This window comes from Zootoca vivipara, chromosome 10 (genome assembly GCF_965207765.1).
Source record: "Zootoca vivipara chromosome 10, rZooViv2.hap1.1, whole genome shotgun sequence".
In the NCBI taxonomy this organism is placed as follows: Eukaryota; Metazoa; Chordata; class Lepidosauria; order Squamata; family Lacertidae; genus Zootoca; species Zootoca vivipara.
In genome coordinates, this window is record NC_142593.1 from 13,389,809 (window position 1) to 13,406,025 (window position 16,217).

General features: G+C 41.5%; 1 protein-coding gene across 1 annotated transcript in view; it reads right to left on the reverse strand.

The window, feature by feature from the left end:
• SLC12A2 (solute carrier family 12 member 2) overlaps positions 1–16,217 on the reverse strand; it is a 52,103-nt gene that overhangs the window by 17,597 nt on the left and 18,289 nt on the right. The window contains exons 6-14 of the mRNA XM_035099726.3: positions 15,532–15,642; positions 11,542–11,650; positions 8,408–8,535; positions 8,238–8,322; positions 6,604–6,755; positions 4,400–4,507; positions 3,738–3,861; positions 3,065–3,166; positions 1,329–1,484 (exon numbers count right to left, since the gene is read on the reverse strand). Of these exons, the coding sequence (XP_034955617.2) occupies positions 1,329–1,484; positions 3,065–3,166; positions 3,738–3,861; positions 4,400–4,507; positions 6,604–6,755; positions 8,238–8,322; positions 8,408–8,535; positions 11,542–11,650; positions 15,532–15,642 (1,075 nt within the window). The remainder of the gene's footprint in view (positions 1–1,328; positions 1,485–3,064; positions 3,167–3,737; positions 3,862–4,399; positions 4,508–6,603; positions 6,756–8,237; positions 8,323–8,407; positions 8,536–11,541; positions 11,651–15,531; positions 15,643–16,217) is intronic.

Below are 16,217 nucleotides of genomic sequence, written 5' to 3' on the forward strand. Positions count from 1 at the left end.
GTCACACAAAGACAACAAGCAATATTTGAAAACAAATCCTATTGAGGAAATTTGTTAGCCTTGGGGAATATGGGCTACTTTAAAGGAACTGTTTGTATTCTGAATTTGTAATAAGCCTTCAACTTATTCAAGTTGTCTATTTTTTATTATTTGCCTGGGGGTAAATTCAGATGTAAAATTCAGCATTCACATGGCAACTTTTTGAAGTGTCCCTATAGCTTTAACCACATACCAGTAAAATGTTTACGCCGGAATGGGCTAACCACTTTTTTGTGGTCAAATTCTGAGAGCAACACTAATTCATCTAAAAAACCCTAGACATGCAACCTATGGGGGTTGCATAAGTACAGACTTATAATTTCAGAAACCTCCAATATCGTCTAATGCTTCATGTTAGCTTATTCCCTTACTTTTAATGATAATAAACTTTTGAAAAGGTCTTATTCATCTTTTAATTTTAAAGATGCAAGCCAATTTGGGTAATAAAACTTTTTTCTTTTCTTTTTTAAAAGCACTCAATGTATCTCTTGATCTAGAGATAGCAATCACAGGTGGACACATGCAAGAAGCAGCACAGCAGATTTATCTGCCCCTCCCTTGCCCCATGTTCCATTACACATGCAAACCTCCCCTTACACACAGAGACAAACACACAGTGAAGAACACCACACACTCCTTGGACAGAGGGGTGCACTTTAAGGGCTAAATTAATTGGTAAGCTGAACTTGGAAAGTGCATTTTATGTACTGTAACTTCAGAACATCCCCAAATAAACTGTTAAATGAAGATAGCGGGATTCATATGAGGGTGTTATTTTCCCCTCTTTTGTCCCTCACCTCCCTTGCTGACATGCAATGGCAATGAAAACGTAGGTAAGTTAGTAGAGTCCTCACTGCTCACTTCAGAGGTGCAATAGGCCACATGCCTTCTCACCAGCTCAATCCTAACCACCAATACTGTCTTTCATATCAGAATCCACAGATCAAAGACTAAGCTATCAAAATAGGTTTCTTAATGCTATTCCTTTTTTAGTTTGTCAAAGTGTTTCTTTCAAGCAGGACACTGTACTTTCCCACTTTTGTCACACAAATATTGGGGTTTCCTAAGGAAAATGGCCACCAAGCTCAAACACTTTCTGAATATCTATCACTTTCCCTGTCACCTTTTTAACAAAGTTAATACAGTTTACAGAGCCTAAGGTTAGTCAATTTTCTTTTGTTAAATAGCACTGAAGGGAAACAGAGGGTAGACTGAATATGTTTAAAAACAGCATTGAATCAAACCATAAATCCAGTCATTGGCCTAGTGTCTCCTAGACATGCACCCACCTGGCTTCTTGTAAGTTACATAAATGTAGAGTCCTAGAACGATGACATATGTGAGGAGTGCTGCCCACCAGTTAATGACAAACATCACTATACAGCAAAGTATTGCTCCAACTAGAGACACCCACATGTTGTAGTACTTAAAAGCAGGACGCCAGCCTATTCAAAAAGCAAACACAGAAAGTAAGAGTACAAACAGAAAGCTTCCCCTTCAGTGTGGGTCCACAACCCCCACAGCCCCCAGCATTTTAATAGCATAAACACATGTAAGTTGCCAACATTCTGGTTATGTGTATTATATGCACATGATAAAATACCAACAAAATAGAGCAACAGATGAAAAGGGGTACACTGCCTTGGTCTGCACATTACACTAAGATAAACCATGGTTTAAATCTGTGTCTTCGAAGAGGAGATCACAGCTGCTGAGCTCCACCTCTGGTCCTCCCACTGCTACGCTTTCATGACAGCGTTCGAAACTCCCTTTGTTCCAGACGGATTTTGCGACAGGGAATTTCATTAGTGCAAACAGTTTCTGAGCTCTGGGCGCAGTACTGCGCCTAAGATTTCAGATTAAAAAAGCAGTGTGGAAGGAAGGGAGGACCTTTTTCTGCCTCCCCACTTCCAGCCACTCTTTTAAGACCCTCTTAAAAATATTAGCAGGCAGGGGAAGCATGGCTTCTTCTTTTTTGCAGTCTTCAGATGAGGACTAGACCATGTGAAAAATGAACCTAAGATTTTTGCTGAAGTTCATTTTCAGCTTTATATTCTTGTTATTAAAAAAAATGTGCCTAGACATTCCATTGATGCAACTATAACCTAGGTTTAAGGTGCCATTTAGCTCCTAGCTTTCATATCTCAGTTCCTAGCACTGTTTCATGAGCGAAGTGATAGCTTGACTTAGCATGTTGTCTGAACCTGGCCTCATAGTTTGTCTTGCTCCAGACAAACCATGAGCAGCTACCAAAATTTGTTCAGGGGCTTACCGCTTGTGGTTTGCCTGGAGGGAGCAACCAAAGGAAAAGTTTCACTACCCTTAACAAAAACACAAGCTGAAAGGAACAGAGTTAAGGGAAAACACTTAATTATAGATGGTATAAATACAGATAGTATTCCGTAAGATAAAATTAACAGTTCAAAGGAATATAAGGAAAGCACTTCTTTATCAGGTATAGGCCACTGCCAATTAAAACTGAACTAAATTAAATTGAATTAAAACTAAAAATGTACACTAATTGAATTCAACTAACTGAGTTAAAACTAAAAATGTAATGGTCAGATATGATTCAATATTCAGTGGCCCGTTAATATCCTTATTCTCCTATTATTTACCTGACACATGCTATCACTTTCAAAGATCAGTGAATTTCAGTTTAGACATCCACTGTGAATCAGACAAACCACAGATCCAGGGTCACAACAGTGGAAGGAGGATCAGAGGAGAAGTACAGCAGCCACAATCTCCTCTCCAGGAACCTTCATTTTCATGTCTTTGCACTAAGCTATAGCTTGGCCTAGCACTGCAGGTAAACCACCCCATAGTGCATATCGTAAAATTTCAAGTTGCTTTCATGCAGATTGCTATCCACAATCTAGTTAGCTGAACAGCTGCACTTTTTTAAAAAATCGAGTTCAACATGTTGTGCAATTACTTAAATTATAAATTAAAGGCATTTTTAAAAGATGCTTTTGCCGTCACTGATTTCAAATGATCAAGAGAATCAATATAAAATTCGTACCTGGAGATTTTGCAAGAGAAGCATGGAATACTGAGAAATTAATTAAGGCATAGGAAGCCAAGAAGAAATTGGAAATAATGGGAGCGATTACATTCAGTTCAGCTGTAAAAAGAAAAGAAATGACAATTATATTAAATTTTACAATAAATAGTTATGATAAGAACAGAATTGCTGCTTTGGGTGTCGGCTCTCTGCAGTCCCTCTCCAAGATTATGTGATGATTTAAACTATGGAAATTCATTTCCAGAAAATATGGCACCGGCCGCCATTGGGGAGGGATTAGACAATATTCACTTAAGATAAGGCTACTAATGCTTACTATTAATGATGTCTATATATTACTTCCAGAATCAGAGGCACTATGCCTCTGATCACCATTTGCTGGGGAAGAACAGCAGGTCAGGGCTAACTGCCTTCCTGCTTTACTTGTGGCCTTTCATAGTAGCTTGTCGGCCACTCCAGGAAACAATGCTGGACAATAGGGATAATTCAGCAGGGCTCCTATGTTCTTAGTTTTACCAAACAGAAGCCACCAACAAGCTATGTATCCTCTATTCATAGTGAACCAGATAATTATTACATGGGATTAGACAACATAGACCATATTAGATGCACCAGATAAACTTATACCACAGAGAAATATCCCCCCTTTTAGAACGGTGTATTAACCAACCAATTAATATGAATCCAAGAGCAATCAAGAAGGTCAGCAGATATCCTCGTAAAGGCTCGTTATTCTTCCCATAGCCTTTAGCAAACATCAGGAAACCAGGATAAATATTGTCTTTACATAAAGCCTAGAAGAAGAAGAAGAAGAAGAAGAAGAAGAAGAAGAAGAAGAAGAAGAAGAAGAAGAAGAAGAAGAAGAAGAAGAAAAGATGTTAACAATTAAACTATGGTCACATAGATATAAATCGAGGCATCAAATCTGAATAACGGAATGTCATGTGAAGAATGTAATTAACATAAAAACCTGTAGTAATTGCAGACATCACTATCTCAATGAGGTCTTGGGTAACATGGGAGAAGTTAGATGGTGAACAGTGGAAGTCAGCTTTGCTACAATTTAGTTACCTTTAAGCAAGCCTAAATCAAATTGGTTTCAATATGGAAACTGAGTGTCTACACATCTTAAGATCCAAAATTTGGGGGAAATAATTGAAAGACATGTGTTTAAAGCATTGATTTATTGGTTTAGCTATGGGACCAATCCAACAGTATACTGAGAAACAGTGAATAAACACCACATCCTTAGGATTTAGAAAAGTAGTGTTTGAAAATATATCCAAAATTCAAGTTTGATCAGGCTTGCTACGAATAACTCAAGATTCTTACCTGGAAGATTTTAGGTGCGCTGACGAGAGATGCTAATGCTGAAGAAAGGGTGGCTGAAAATATACCAGCTGATATCAGAGGTGCAAATCCTGATACCATGCTCATTACCTGGAATAAGAATGTAACTTTAACAAGGGCAGTTCAAACACTTTAACACCTTTGTTGCAATGTTGTTTAATATGAAACAGCATGCACGATTTTCAAACGCTATGACAACTATTAGAGCATTCAGAGAAAGCACTAACATTGCTTTACGAAGTTAAGTGTCAGAATTTGCTCGTTTCTTGTTCCTTCCTCATATTTTATTGTTCTGTATTCCAATCCTGAAGGCAGGGACCATATTGCTTTTAAATCTTTGGACAGCAACCAGAAACCATAGATGATTTAAAATAAAAGCAAGCAACAATGATCTGCACATTATTTCTAACTTTGGCAGCTCTGTCATTGTTTACTACTTCTCGTAAATAGTGAATGTAGTACAACAGGCTAAATACTGGCTTTTAAGAAGAAATACCTTCTGCCAATGAGTTATTTAGGGGAAAATATGATCAATAATCAGAGCTATTGCATAACTCCCTCCCTTTCAAAGAAGTTTCTGCACAAGCCTCACATTAAAGGGGGTGGGTGGAACTGCACAGCAGCCATGCTTTGTAGATTATGTACATTACTCTGAACTGGAGTGCTTTTAAGGAACTGTCATGCTGCAGGTTTGGGGGTTATTTTCCAATGAAACTGTATTTTCAAGATACTACTGATAATACCAGTACTGCTGTTCTGCACACAACTGACAACTTTGAAGAAAGCCAACTTCTGTTTTAAAAATACTGAAAATCTGATTGGCACGTTCCAGCTATGCAGCTAACCCAGATTTGTGACTTTTAAACAAATACCAGTTTTTAAATAAAGTCTGGCACGACTACTCCTGAATAAATTGCCTCTTTCTTTGCAGTATCTTTCTGTCAAAGCACCCACTAATGTTTTAGAGTAGTCACTGATAACTGCTTCAACTGCTTTTGATTTAAAGTGACACATAATCTAAGAAGGTAAACTCGTTACCTAATTCAGCCAAGTACCGTAGTAGATGAAAGCCCTTTAAGGCCTAAATACTTAACTGAGCTATTATACTTAAGTATATGAAAGGCTATCATGGCAATGACTTTCACTGATCTTAGGAGAAATGGTCAAAAGTTTGAAATAGCGCATTTCCCCCTCTAAATAGAAGTCTGAAGTTGCAATCTGTCTACAAGAATATGAATTCCACATGTGTAAAGTTCATAATCTCTAGATAAAACTGCTAAGTAGGGTCTGGTATGGTTTCAAAATGGATTGGGGGGTGCACTTGTTGAGATTCCTGCATTTCTGGGGTTGGACTAGATGATCCTTGCTCTACAACTCTAGGATTCCTCCTTTTTTCAAAGTGTAAACTTTTTTGTATATTTAGAACCATTGTGGCTGGACGACAGGCTTTTGGAATATTTTAGAATAGTTAATGTAAACACTTAGTGTAAATGTATGCTCCCACTGTCATTTCTGGTCAAACAGAGACTAGAGATGCAGACTTTTGAAACATATTAAAAATTGCAAAAAGAAAAAGTTTGACAAAGGCAAAAGTAGGATGTCCGTAGGTCCGGCAAGCAACAATCCCTCTTTTAAACTCCCTTTAACTTACTTTGTTGTCAGATTGCATCTGGTCATATTGACTACTTCATCTCTGTTCTAGATAGTCTGAATTTGACTAGTCACACATTCTCTTTCTCATATACACACAAACACAAAGTGGAGTGAAGGAGATACACTATTTTTAATCTATTTCATGTGCTCTGCAAATGATTTAGTTCACACACCTTGAACTAATTCAGACTGGAATGTAATTATATTGATATTGCACTTCTCTAGTTGTTGTGATACCATTATCAGCTCAAAATGCATGAAAACGCCTATTTTAAATGTACTTCAATAAAATATGTACTTAAATACCAATTTTTGTACAGGCATTTTAAACAAAACCCCTCACAGATTAATGTGAACAGGATAGAAAAGGGTATTATGAACATGGTTGGCACCGACAAGAAATAAGACTGATCCATCCCTCCCTAATTTATATTAAGATTTATGTACATGTATTTTGTAAGTCATGCACAAAGTGCATAAAACATTTTAAACAACTGCAGTTGAATATCTCAGGGTTAGAAATCACTGCTCACCTGGAAGTTGTTCATTAGCCCATAAGGACACCCTCCTTTTTCACATGAGGAGAAATCAAAGTTAAGCTTACAAGCTGCAGTGGTACAGTTTGTCAGCTCACCGACAAATGTGTCATTAAGGCTCCCAGTGGCATCTCGAACAACACAAGCACCTAGAGCAGAGGGAAATAGAAGCAGTGACCTTCCAAGCAATTAAAGCAAACTGCATTATATTTCTCCTTGGTATATTCCAATGGAAATTGAAATTTCTATCAAGTTACTTCTACCCTCCAAAGCTATTGTAAAAATAAGTATGGCTAGTCACAAAATGAATTTTAGAGCTATAGCACCATTGACAAAGAGGTGAACAATAAAGGCATTCATTCTTTTTGGATTATAAATGTTGGTGCTGCAGTCCTGTATCTACTTTCCCTAGAAGTAAGCCTACAAGTGGACTTATTGCCATGTGTGCACCTATGTGTTGTTAGAGCAGAGCTGAACAGCTCACAGGGGTAATAAATATCGTACTCAGCCCACAAACTCCTGAAGAATATTGAGAATCACAACTTTCATCATAATTTGAGTCCTCATAAGTTTGGACCAAAAGACATGACAGAAATATGTACACAAGATAGCTCCTATCGCTTGAAATGTAACAAATTCAAAGCCAGTCTCAGGAATTTAAGCTGCTTCTCTCTTTTTCTTTCAAATCTTAAGATTGTCATCTTTGCTTGCTGAAGACTTCCCACACTTTGTAAAATGCTAGAAGTTGTGTTCTCAAAATAGATTCTCCCATACAGTACTAAGAAACCCTGAAGAACAAGTTCTTTTTACTTTTGAAGGCAGACAATATATACATTTGCCATGATGCCATGATGCCATTGATATACCACTTTTCAAAAAAGCTTTAGGTAGCCTGCACGAACAAGATGACAGTGAAAGAAGTTAAAGGTGAAAATGCTGGAATTCAACCAGTCTTTGGGGAAAGTATTCTCTGAACATTTGTGCTCAATTTGCAGTTATTGTTGAACCCTTCAAGAAACAAAACAACAACACTACTGGATAAAATGGCATTCCACATTTTCCTCACTGCCTCACCTTTGGACTGGCTTTCTTATATTTCTTATATTTCATTTTAAAAATCTAAAATCCATTTTTATAATGCTGACACTAAATGCCTGGTTGATGGTTTACCTGCCCAGCCACTGGAATTCTGGTTAGTTCTTGTTCCCCTTTTCGGGTGTGAGTGAATGCACAGGCAACGTATCTTGCCAACCCCCCCCCCCACACTTATGGTCATCAATCTGTGATGCCAACTGTACTCTGGGTAAGAAATGGTAATTGATGATGGATTGACCTGAACATACAGGCACTGTAAATTAATTGTATTATTAATTGTTTCTGTAACATGGTAGAAGAGAAGAGCTCAAACCATTGTGATTTTGGCATGTTTTGATGTTGCTTTAATATCAAAATGCAATAAAATCAGTAATCCAGCCCCCTGTAACAATTCAAAGAATAAAAGCCAAATAATGGAAGGCTCTATAAAATTTCAGCTTTAAAGCTCAAAACATCAATTTCAACATAGAACTACAGCAGTATACAAAACATCAAGTTGTCTACAAAGAATGAAGAAGTAAAAATTAGTTATTTACCTACAGATACTGCAATTCCAATGTATACCACTGTAGTAATTAAGATGGCCAACAAGGTCCCTTTAGGTATGGCTAATTGAGGATCCTGGGAGGGGGGAGAACAACAACATTATGAATTTATGGAACAGTTCAAATTGACTGAATAAGCCACAAAACTAAAAACCACTCACCGCAAGATCACCTGAGATATTTGCACCCGCTAGAATGCCTGTTGCAGCTGGGAAAAATATAGCAAATACTGAAAAGAAAGTTTCTTCTTCTCGGAAATCTGGTCCAAAATTCTCATAAAAGATTTCAGCTGTTAGGGAGGAATGTTACAAAAAGTTTATTATAGTAACCTGTGTTTGTATAATGTCCATAATAGTCTTCCACCTAAGCAGCTGCAAGTAAAATGACAGGGAGTCACCTCAGATTAGAAATGTCACATGTAAACTGAACACTGAGATTTTGTTTCGTTAGCTGTTTGCGGAAATGTTTGTTTTCCAAGCACACACAAATTTGCTACACTGCAATGTAACAACCCAGGTGGCGCTGTGGGTTAAACCGCTGAGCTTGCTGATCAGAAGGTCAGCGGTTCGAATCCCTGTGACGGGGTGAGCTCCCGTTGCTTGGTCCCAGCTCCTGCCAACCTAGCAGTTTGAAAGCACATCAAAGTGCAAGTAGATAAATAGGTACCGTTCGAGATGAGCGCGCAACCCCAGAGTCGGTCACGACTGGACCTAATGGTCAGGGGTCCCTTTACCTTTACCTTAATGTAACAACTGAAATATAAAAGGTAAAGGGACCCCTGACCATTAGCTCCAGTCGTGGACAACCCTGGGTTTGTGGCACTCATCTCACTTTATTGGCCAAGGGAGCCAGTGTATAGCTTCCACTTCATGTGGCCAGCATGACTAAGCCGCTTCTGGCAATCCAGAGCAGCGCATGGAAACGCCGTTTACCTTCCTGCTGGAGCGGAACCTATTTATCTACTTGAACTTTGATGTGCTTTCGAACTGCTAGGTCGGCAGGAGCAGGGATCGAGCAACGGGAGCTCACCCCATTGTGGGGATTCTAACCACCGACTTTTGATTGGCAAGCCCTAGGCTCTGTGGTTTAACCCACAGCGCCACCCGCGTCCCATCTGAAATATAGGTACCCCTATATTTAGCCAACCAACCAAGTGCTTAAACCTGCCCTTCCCCACAGCATGAAGGCTGGGCCTTATTTCATTTACCTTCCTTCACACCATTTAGAGACATCACATTACCCAATTCAATAAAATTACATAGCAAGCAACATTATCCAAAAATAATCACAACATTATATTCTTATAAAAGGTAGATATTTGCATAACCATTAAAAAAATCTGGTATGAAATCTTAAGAATCAGGGCAGAATCTCTAAAATGTTTAGAGAAGGCCGCCCTAAGACTTTCTAGTTTCAACACTGGAAGCAAATTGCACTTATTTTATACAGTAGCTACCACTAGGGGGCTCAGCAGATGCCACTCTTAACTTCCTTAGGCTGCTTCCACAAATCCTGCAACCTCTTTCCAATACTCCAGCATCTTACAATTTATTTATTTTTAATAGCTTTTAAATTAATAAATGTCCCCAGCCTCCAGAAGCTAGCTACTGTCGGCCCTTGCATGTTGTGCTGCTTGGCTTCACCTGTTTTTCAGCTTATGAAAAAGTCAGGCTAAACTTTAAACACACAGTGCAGCAGGCTGCTCTCCCCAGCTCTTACTAAAATTGGCTGCCTGCCAGGGGCCTGGAAGATTTGGTGGAAACGCTAGGGACAAGCAAAGAAAGATCTCTGTGCATGAAATCAAAGTCTGTATGATGTGTTTACTGCTTAAGAGGCATGTATCAGTTAAGGCAGAGGTCTTAACTTCCTCTTGAATCCCCAAAGGAGAAAATCTGTTTGTTTGTTGTTGTTTTTTAAAAAAACACCTTAGCTCTTCTTGGAAGCCAAAACATTTTGTTTTATTAGCCACATTTTTGTTCCATCTTTCCTCCTAGAAGGTCAGAGCAAAAAGAACATTTTCTTTCATGCTATTCCTCACAAATAAATATTTGAGGTAAATTAGGCTGAGAGGCAATGAGTGGACCAAGTGAATTTGATTCTAGAATACAGGAAAAAGTACATAAAGTACATAGGTAGGTGTGTTGTGTTGACTTAGATAGCTCAGCCTTCTTGGAAAATATAAAATAGAAGTTAATGCTTTTGGGTGTGATTCCTTTAGCCAGGGGTGGCTAACCCACAGCTAAGATCCAGTCACCACAAAAGGTTTTTTCTTACCAAATATTATCCCAGCACACATTCCCCCCCAGGACCCCCCAAAATTCAGTTTTCTTTTTTGAAATTTCTGCTGAGATATCCCTTGCTGCAGAGGGCCTGCCAACCATCCAAAAACCAGGCACCTCTGCCTCCACTTACCTTACAAAGGAGGCCCTTGTCTCTGTGGCGCAATGTCACTGCATGAATGTCTTCGGAAACAGGAAGGAATGTTCCTTCCTGTTTCATAAGCCTTAAGACCTTCTTGCAGTGGTGTTAACCAGAGGGAGAGGAGTCTCCTTTGCAAGGTAAGTGGGTAGCTTTCTTCCTCATTGCAGATCCTCTCCTCCTAAGCTCAGCACTGCCATGGGGGAGAAAGTCCACCCCTCTTCAGCTACTCAACTGAGTTTTGAGGGTAGGCAGCTGTCTGAATGAATTTGAACATGTGTCTGGCTCTGTAACATGTGTGCATTACCTGCGGTGGTGAGTGTGCATATGCGAGGGAGTGTGCATTGGCCACATCTAACACTGCAAGTGGCCCTTGGAGGATCAGCCAATCCTCAGGGCAGCCCTCAGGCCAATAAATGTAATTGCCGCTTGCTTGCCTAAGCACTATTGCTGTGCAGCCTTCATTGATTCCAACACAGTCCAACCAGAGGAAATTGTGCATCAACTGTTATTAGCATATTGAGTTGGATGATGAAATATCACATGGAACCCAAATCCCTGCTCTCTCAATAGACCAGGCATAGGCAACTTGGCCCTCCAGATGTTTTGGGACTACAATCCCCACCACCCCTGACCACTGGTCCTGTTAGCTAGGGATCATGGGAGTTGCAGTCCCAAACATCTGGAGGACCGAGGTTGCCTATGCCTGCAACAGACGTACGAACCAAGGCATTCATTCTTCAAATATATAGTATAGTCTTATAGCTTTGACTAAAGCAAACATTTCCACTAGCAACGTAATTGAAATATCAATGTGTTTCAGATATTCATTGCAGCTACATTTCCAGCAAATTAATATTTGGTCATTCTCCCTTACCTTGGTAGCCAAAAAAACCTTTAGGCTTCTTGCTTTCAAATGGAATGAATGTTCCTATGATGAAGTCAACAATAGCAACTAGCAGGATCACAAGCAGAACAATTTGTGCCTGTAATTTTAGAAGTCATCAACATAATTAAAATTCATTTTTATCCAAGCTAAATCCATGTGCAACTGGATGTAAACAGTAGGCTTGGGCAATTAACTGGTCAACTAAGATCGCATGTTCCAAGAAGACCATGGAGTAGATGGCAGCTTACACTCCAGTGCCATTTGTTAAGCAAAGGCAGCAGTGAAATCACCTTGCCTCCTAGCCCTGTAGTGTATAGCCTGGGGCAGACTTGGCAGCACAGCAAAGCTTCTCACAATGGCTACCTGCTATGACTGCAAACACCTCAAAGCAGGATCTCAAACAGATACCAGAGGCAAAGGCACTGCTTAGTAGGCAAAGCATCAGGTTAGGACCTGGAATGCTCCGTTTCAAATCCTCAGCCAGCCATGAAGGTGGGCCAGTCATACATACATACAGTCATACAGTCATACATACATACCCCACAGAGTTGTTAAGGTAAAATAGAGAATGAGAATGCCTTCCCATGTTTTTTGGGGAAAGGAGAGAATCAAAATGTAACTTTCAGTACATCTACAACATACATAATACTTACCTCTATATACAGTGGTACCTCGGTTTACGAACACCTCGGGTTACGAACTTTCGGTTTACGAACGATCGAAACCCGGAAGTAAGTAACCCGAGGTTTCCGAGGCCACGGAAGCGCTCCGGTCTTACCTCACGGGTAGAAAAGGTCTCCCAGCAGCAGCAGCAACAGCGGCTGCGGAGGAGGAGGCAGGTGGAGACTCCCGAGCCGCTTCATGGTGGAGACCCCTGCTGCAGCTCCCGCAGCCCCTGCATGACACAGCCTCTCCCCTGCTTGGCAAGCGGCGAGAGGCTTGTTGAGTTGTTTCATTGCGCCGCGGCGGCGGCCGCGGCTCTCCGTCCCTCTCGCTCCGCGGTGCCGGCGGGCGACCTTCCTCCTTCTCAGAGCAGCCGCCGCCACCACCAGGTGCCAGGAGTGGCCGGGGTGGCTCGCGGTGGCTCGCGGGGTGGCTCGTCGTCGGCTGCTTCTCTTGGCCCTGTGCCGACGTCTCTCTCCACCCCGCAGGGGCGCAACGGTGAAGGTCCAGCTTCACTTCTCTCGACTCCTCCGCGAGGCCGGGACTTCGCCGTCGCGCTCCTGCGACGTCTCTCCACCTTCTCCGTCGCGTTCCTGGACGGCGCGACCTCCAGGAGTGCAACGGCGAAGGTGGAGAGACGTCGCAGGAGCGCGACTGCGAAGGCCCGGCTTCGCTTCTCTCAACCCCTCCGCGATGCCGGGACTTCGCCGTCGCGCTCCTGCGACGTCTCTCCACCTTCTCCGTCGCGTTCCTGGACGGCGCGACCTCCAGGAGCGTGACGGCGAAGGTGGAGAGACGTCGCAGGAGCGCGACTGCAAAGGCCCGGCTTCGCTTCTCTCAACCCCTCCGCGATGCCGGGACTTCGCCGTCGCGCTCCTGCGACGTCTCTCCACCTTCTCCGTCGCGTTCCTGGACGGCGCGACCTCCAGGAGCGCGACGGCGAAGGTGGAGAGACGTCGCAGGAGCGCAACTGCAAAGGCCCGGCTTCGCTTCTCTCAACCCCTCTGCGAGGCCGGGACTTCGCAGTCGCGCTCCTGCGACGTCTCTCCACCTTCGCGCCGTCCAGGAACGCGACGGAGAAGGTGGAGAGACGTCGCAGGAGCGCGACGGCGAAGGCCCAGCCTCGCGGAGGAGTCGAGAGAAGCCGGACCTTCACCGTTGCGCCCCTGCGGGGTGGAGAGAGACGTCGGCACAGGGTCAAGAGAAGCAGACGACGACGAGCCACCCCGCGAGCCACCCCGGCCACTCCTGGCACCTGGTGGTGGCGGCGGCTGCTCTGAGAAGGAGGAAGGTCCCCCGCCGGCACCGCGGAGCGAGAGGGACGGAGAGCCGCGGCCGCCGCCGCGGCGCAATGAAACAACTCAACAAGCCTCTCGCCGCTTGCCAAGCAGGGGAGAGGCTGTGTCATGCAGGGGCTGCGGGAGCTGCAGCAGGGGTCTCCACCATGAAGCGGCTCGGGAGTCTCCACCTGCCTCCTCCTCCGCAGCCGCTGTTGCTGCTGCTGCTGGGAGACCTTTTCTACCCGTGAGGTAAAACCGGAGCGCTTCCGAAGGGAACCCCCCCCCTCCGGTTTTCAGCCTCCTTAAATGAGCACAGCGCAGCGTTTCCCATTGTCAGGAACGGATTAATCCACTTTCCATGACTTTCAATGGGAAAGTTTGCTTCGGTTTATGAACACTTCGGTTTATGAACAGACTTCCGGAACCAATTGTGTTCGTAAACCGAGGTTCCACTGTAGTACGTAACCATTAAAGTATTTACATTAATGTAAATTTACCATTAAAGTATTTTATGTGGAGTCTGAGTATTAAATGTTATGTTTCAATATGTGTATTAAATTTTCCCCCTAAAATTGTAATGAATTTATTTAAGCTAATGTGGTAACAGTTGTAAAGATATCTAACTTGTTTTTGTAATTAGCTGAAGTATCAAACTGATTGGTGATTAGCTTGTTTCATGTCAATGTTTTAAAAATACGTGGCCATTATTTGATCAATATTTTATTCGTCATTTGACCGAATCCACAATGAAATACTCATTTACTTGTAAGATTCTTCAGCTCAATAAGGTTCATGAATATGGATATAGGACCTCTGTTGTTGTTTTTAAACACCTCTCCCTCACTTCACAATCCCAATTATATTTTTCTTATGCAACTAGAATGATAATACATTAAAACTTTTCATTAAGCTTCACTTGAAGCTTGCTTTTCATATTCCCGATTTAAATAACATCTGAAGTATTGAAACACAGGTTAGGGGTGCTTTTAACAATGCAGACACCACATTGGGGCCACTTAAACACTGTCTCTGCATGAGTACTTGGATCTGTTTGAATGCATCACCTATATTATAATAATAATTGTTGTTGTTGTTTAGTCGTTTAGTCGTGTCCGACTCTTCGTGACCCCATGGACCAGAGCACGCCAGGCACTCCTGTCTTGCACTGCCTCCCGCAGTTTGGTCAAACTCATGTTCGTAGCTTCGAGAATAATAATAATAATAATAATAATAATAATAATAATAATAATAATAATAATAATAATAATATATTATTTATTATTTATACCCTGACCATCTGGCTGGGTTTCCCCAGCCACTCTGGGCAGCTTCCAACAGAAAAATGAAATAAAATAATCTATTAAACATTAAAAGCCTCCCTAAACAGGGCTGCCTTCAGATGTCTTCTAAAAATCTGGTAGCTGTTTTTCTCTTTGACATCTGATGGGAGGGCGTTCCACAGGGCGGGCGCCACTACCGAGAAAGCAGAGTAACCTTTCAGTGTTGTACGTACTAAGTTTTTGGGTGGTCTCTCTATTTTGCAGTACTGTATACTTGTTGCTTTCCCTTTTTGATGCCACAAAGGGAACACTTGACTGCATGAGCAAAACCCACTTAATGGGACTAATGCACATCATGAGCCAGAATGACCAAGGATAAGTCCACCTCCTTGAACAATATGCTTAATATGCAAAACTCTACTAATATAAGGTTTCAGTTTCCAAATAGTTACTGTGCATGTAGCATTAAAGTCTCACACAACTGGCTCAACTATGCATTCAACAGCACCAGTCTGTCTTCATTCCTCCCCAAGTGCAAAATTTTATGAACTGGTTTATTTGCCTGGCTTGTTAATCAACAGTATAATGAACATAAATAAGTTCATTTCCTGCAAGGATACTCTGCAGCCAAAAATCTGATTCCAAATTCTAATTCCAATGTAAGTTCAAGTTAATGCTTACTTCACTTGCTTGGCAGATTTCAAAAGGTATTCAGTTTTTCAGGGCATTAGATGTTTTAAATCACTGTTACTTACTTTAGCTTCCCACTCCATTCCTGCCACAGAGATGCCCAATAAAATAACAATTGTGATGGCTCCTATTATTCTGATGTCATTCATTTGATCCAACATAATTAAATTATGTTCCTACAAAAAGAAAAGAAACAATTATGACAAGGTTGACACCATATGTTTGCTTTCCTGCTATGAAACAATTCTGCCCTATCAGTGATCAAATATGATTCTGAGTCCCAGGCAAATATGGTGCTAAGTGCTAGAAGTTTTTCTTAAGAATTTATTATATTCTTTTTGTAGAATTTGTTTTTCATACAAATTGAGTCAAACATTCACAACTGCCAAAAATAATAATAATTGATTTTTTTTAAAAGAAAGACTAATAAACATGAACCAGAACTGAAGACCACATTTTAATGGTTCAACTCTGTTAATGGCCCTATGTTTACCTTACCATGTCAATTTATTTTAAAAATCAAATGCCTTAGATTAAGGTGCAGACCAGGATCTAAACATGTTCATAGGCTCTTGCAGACGTAGTAGATTCCCCCCCAAAAATCAAATTCCTTTCAAATAGCTGAGCATAATGTTTCCTCTTAGTTTTATACTTTGCTCTGCATGGGAGGGTAAAAAAGAGCGCTGTTAAGCTTAGCGATAGGACTAAACCCTCCATAGGCTTACGAAAGTATTTTCAAGTGTTGAATCCT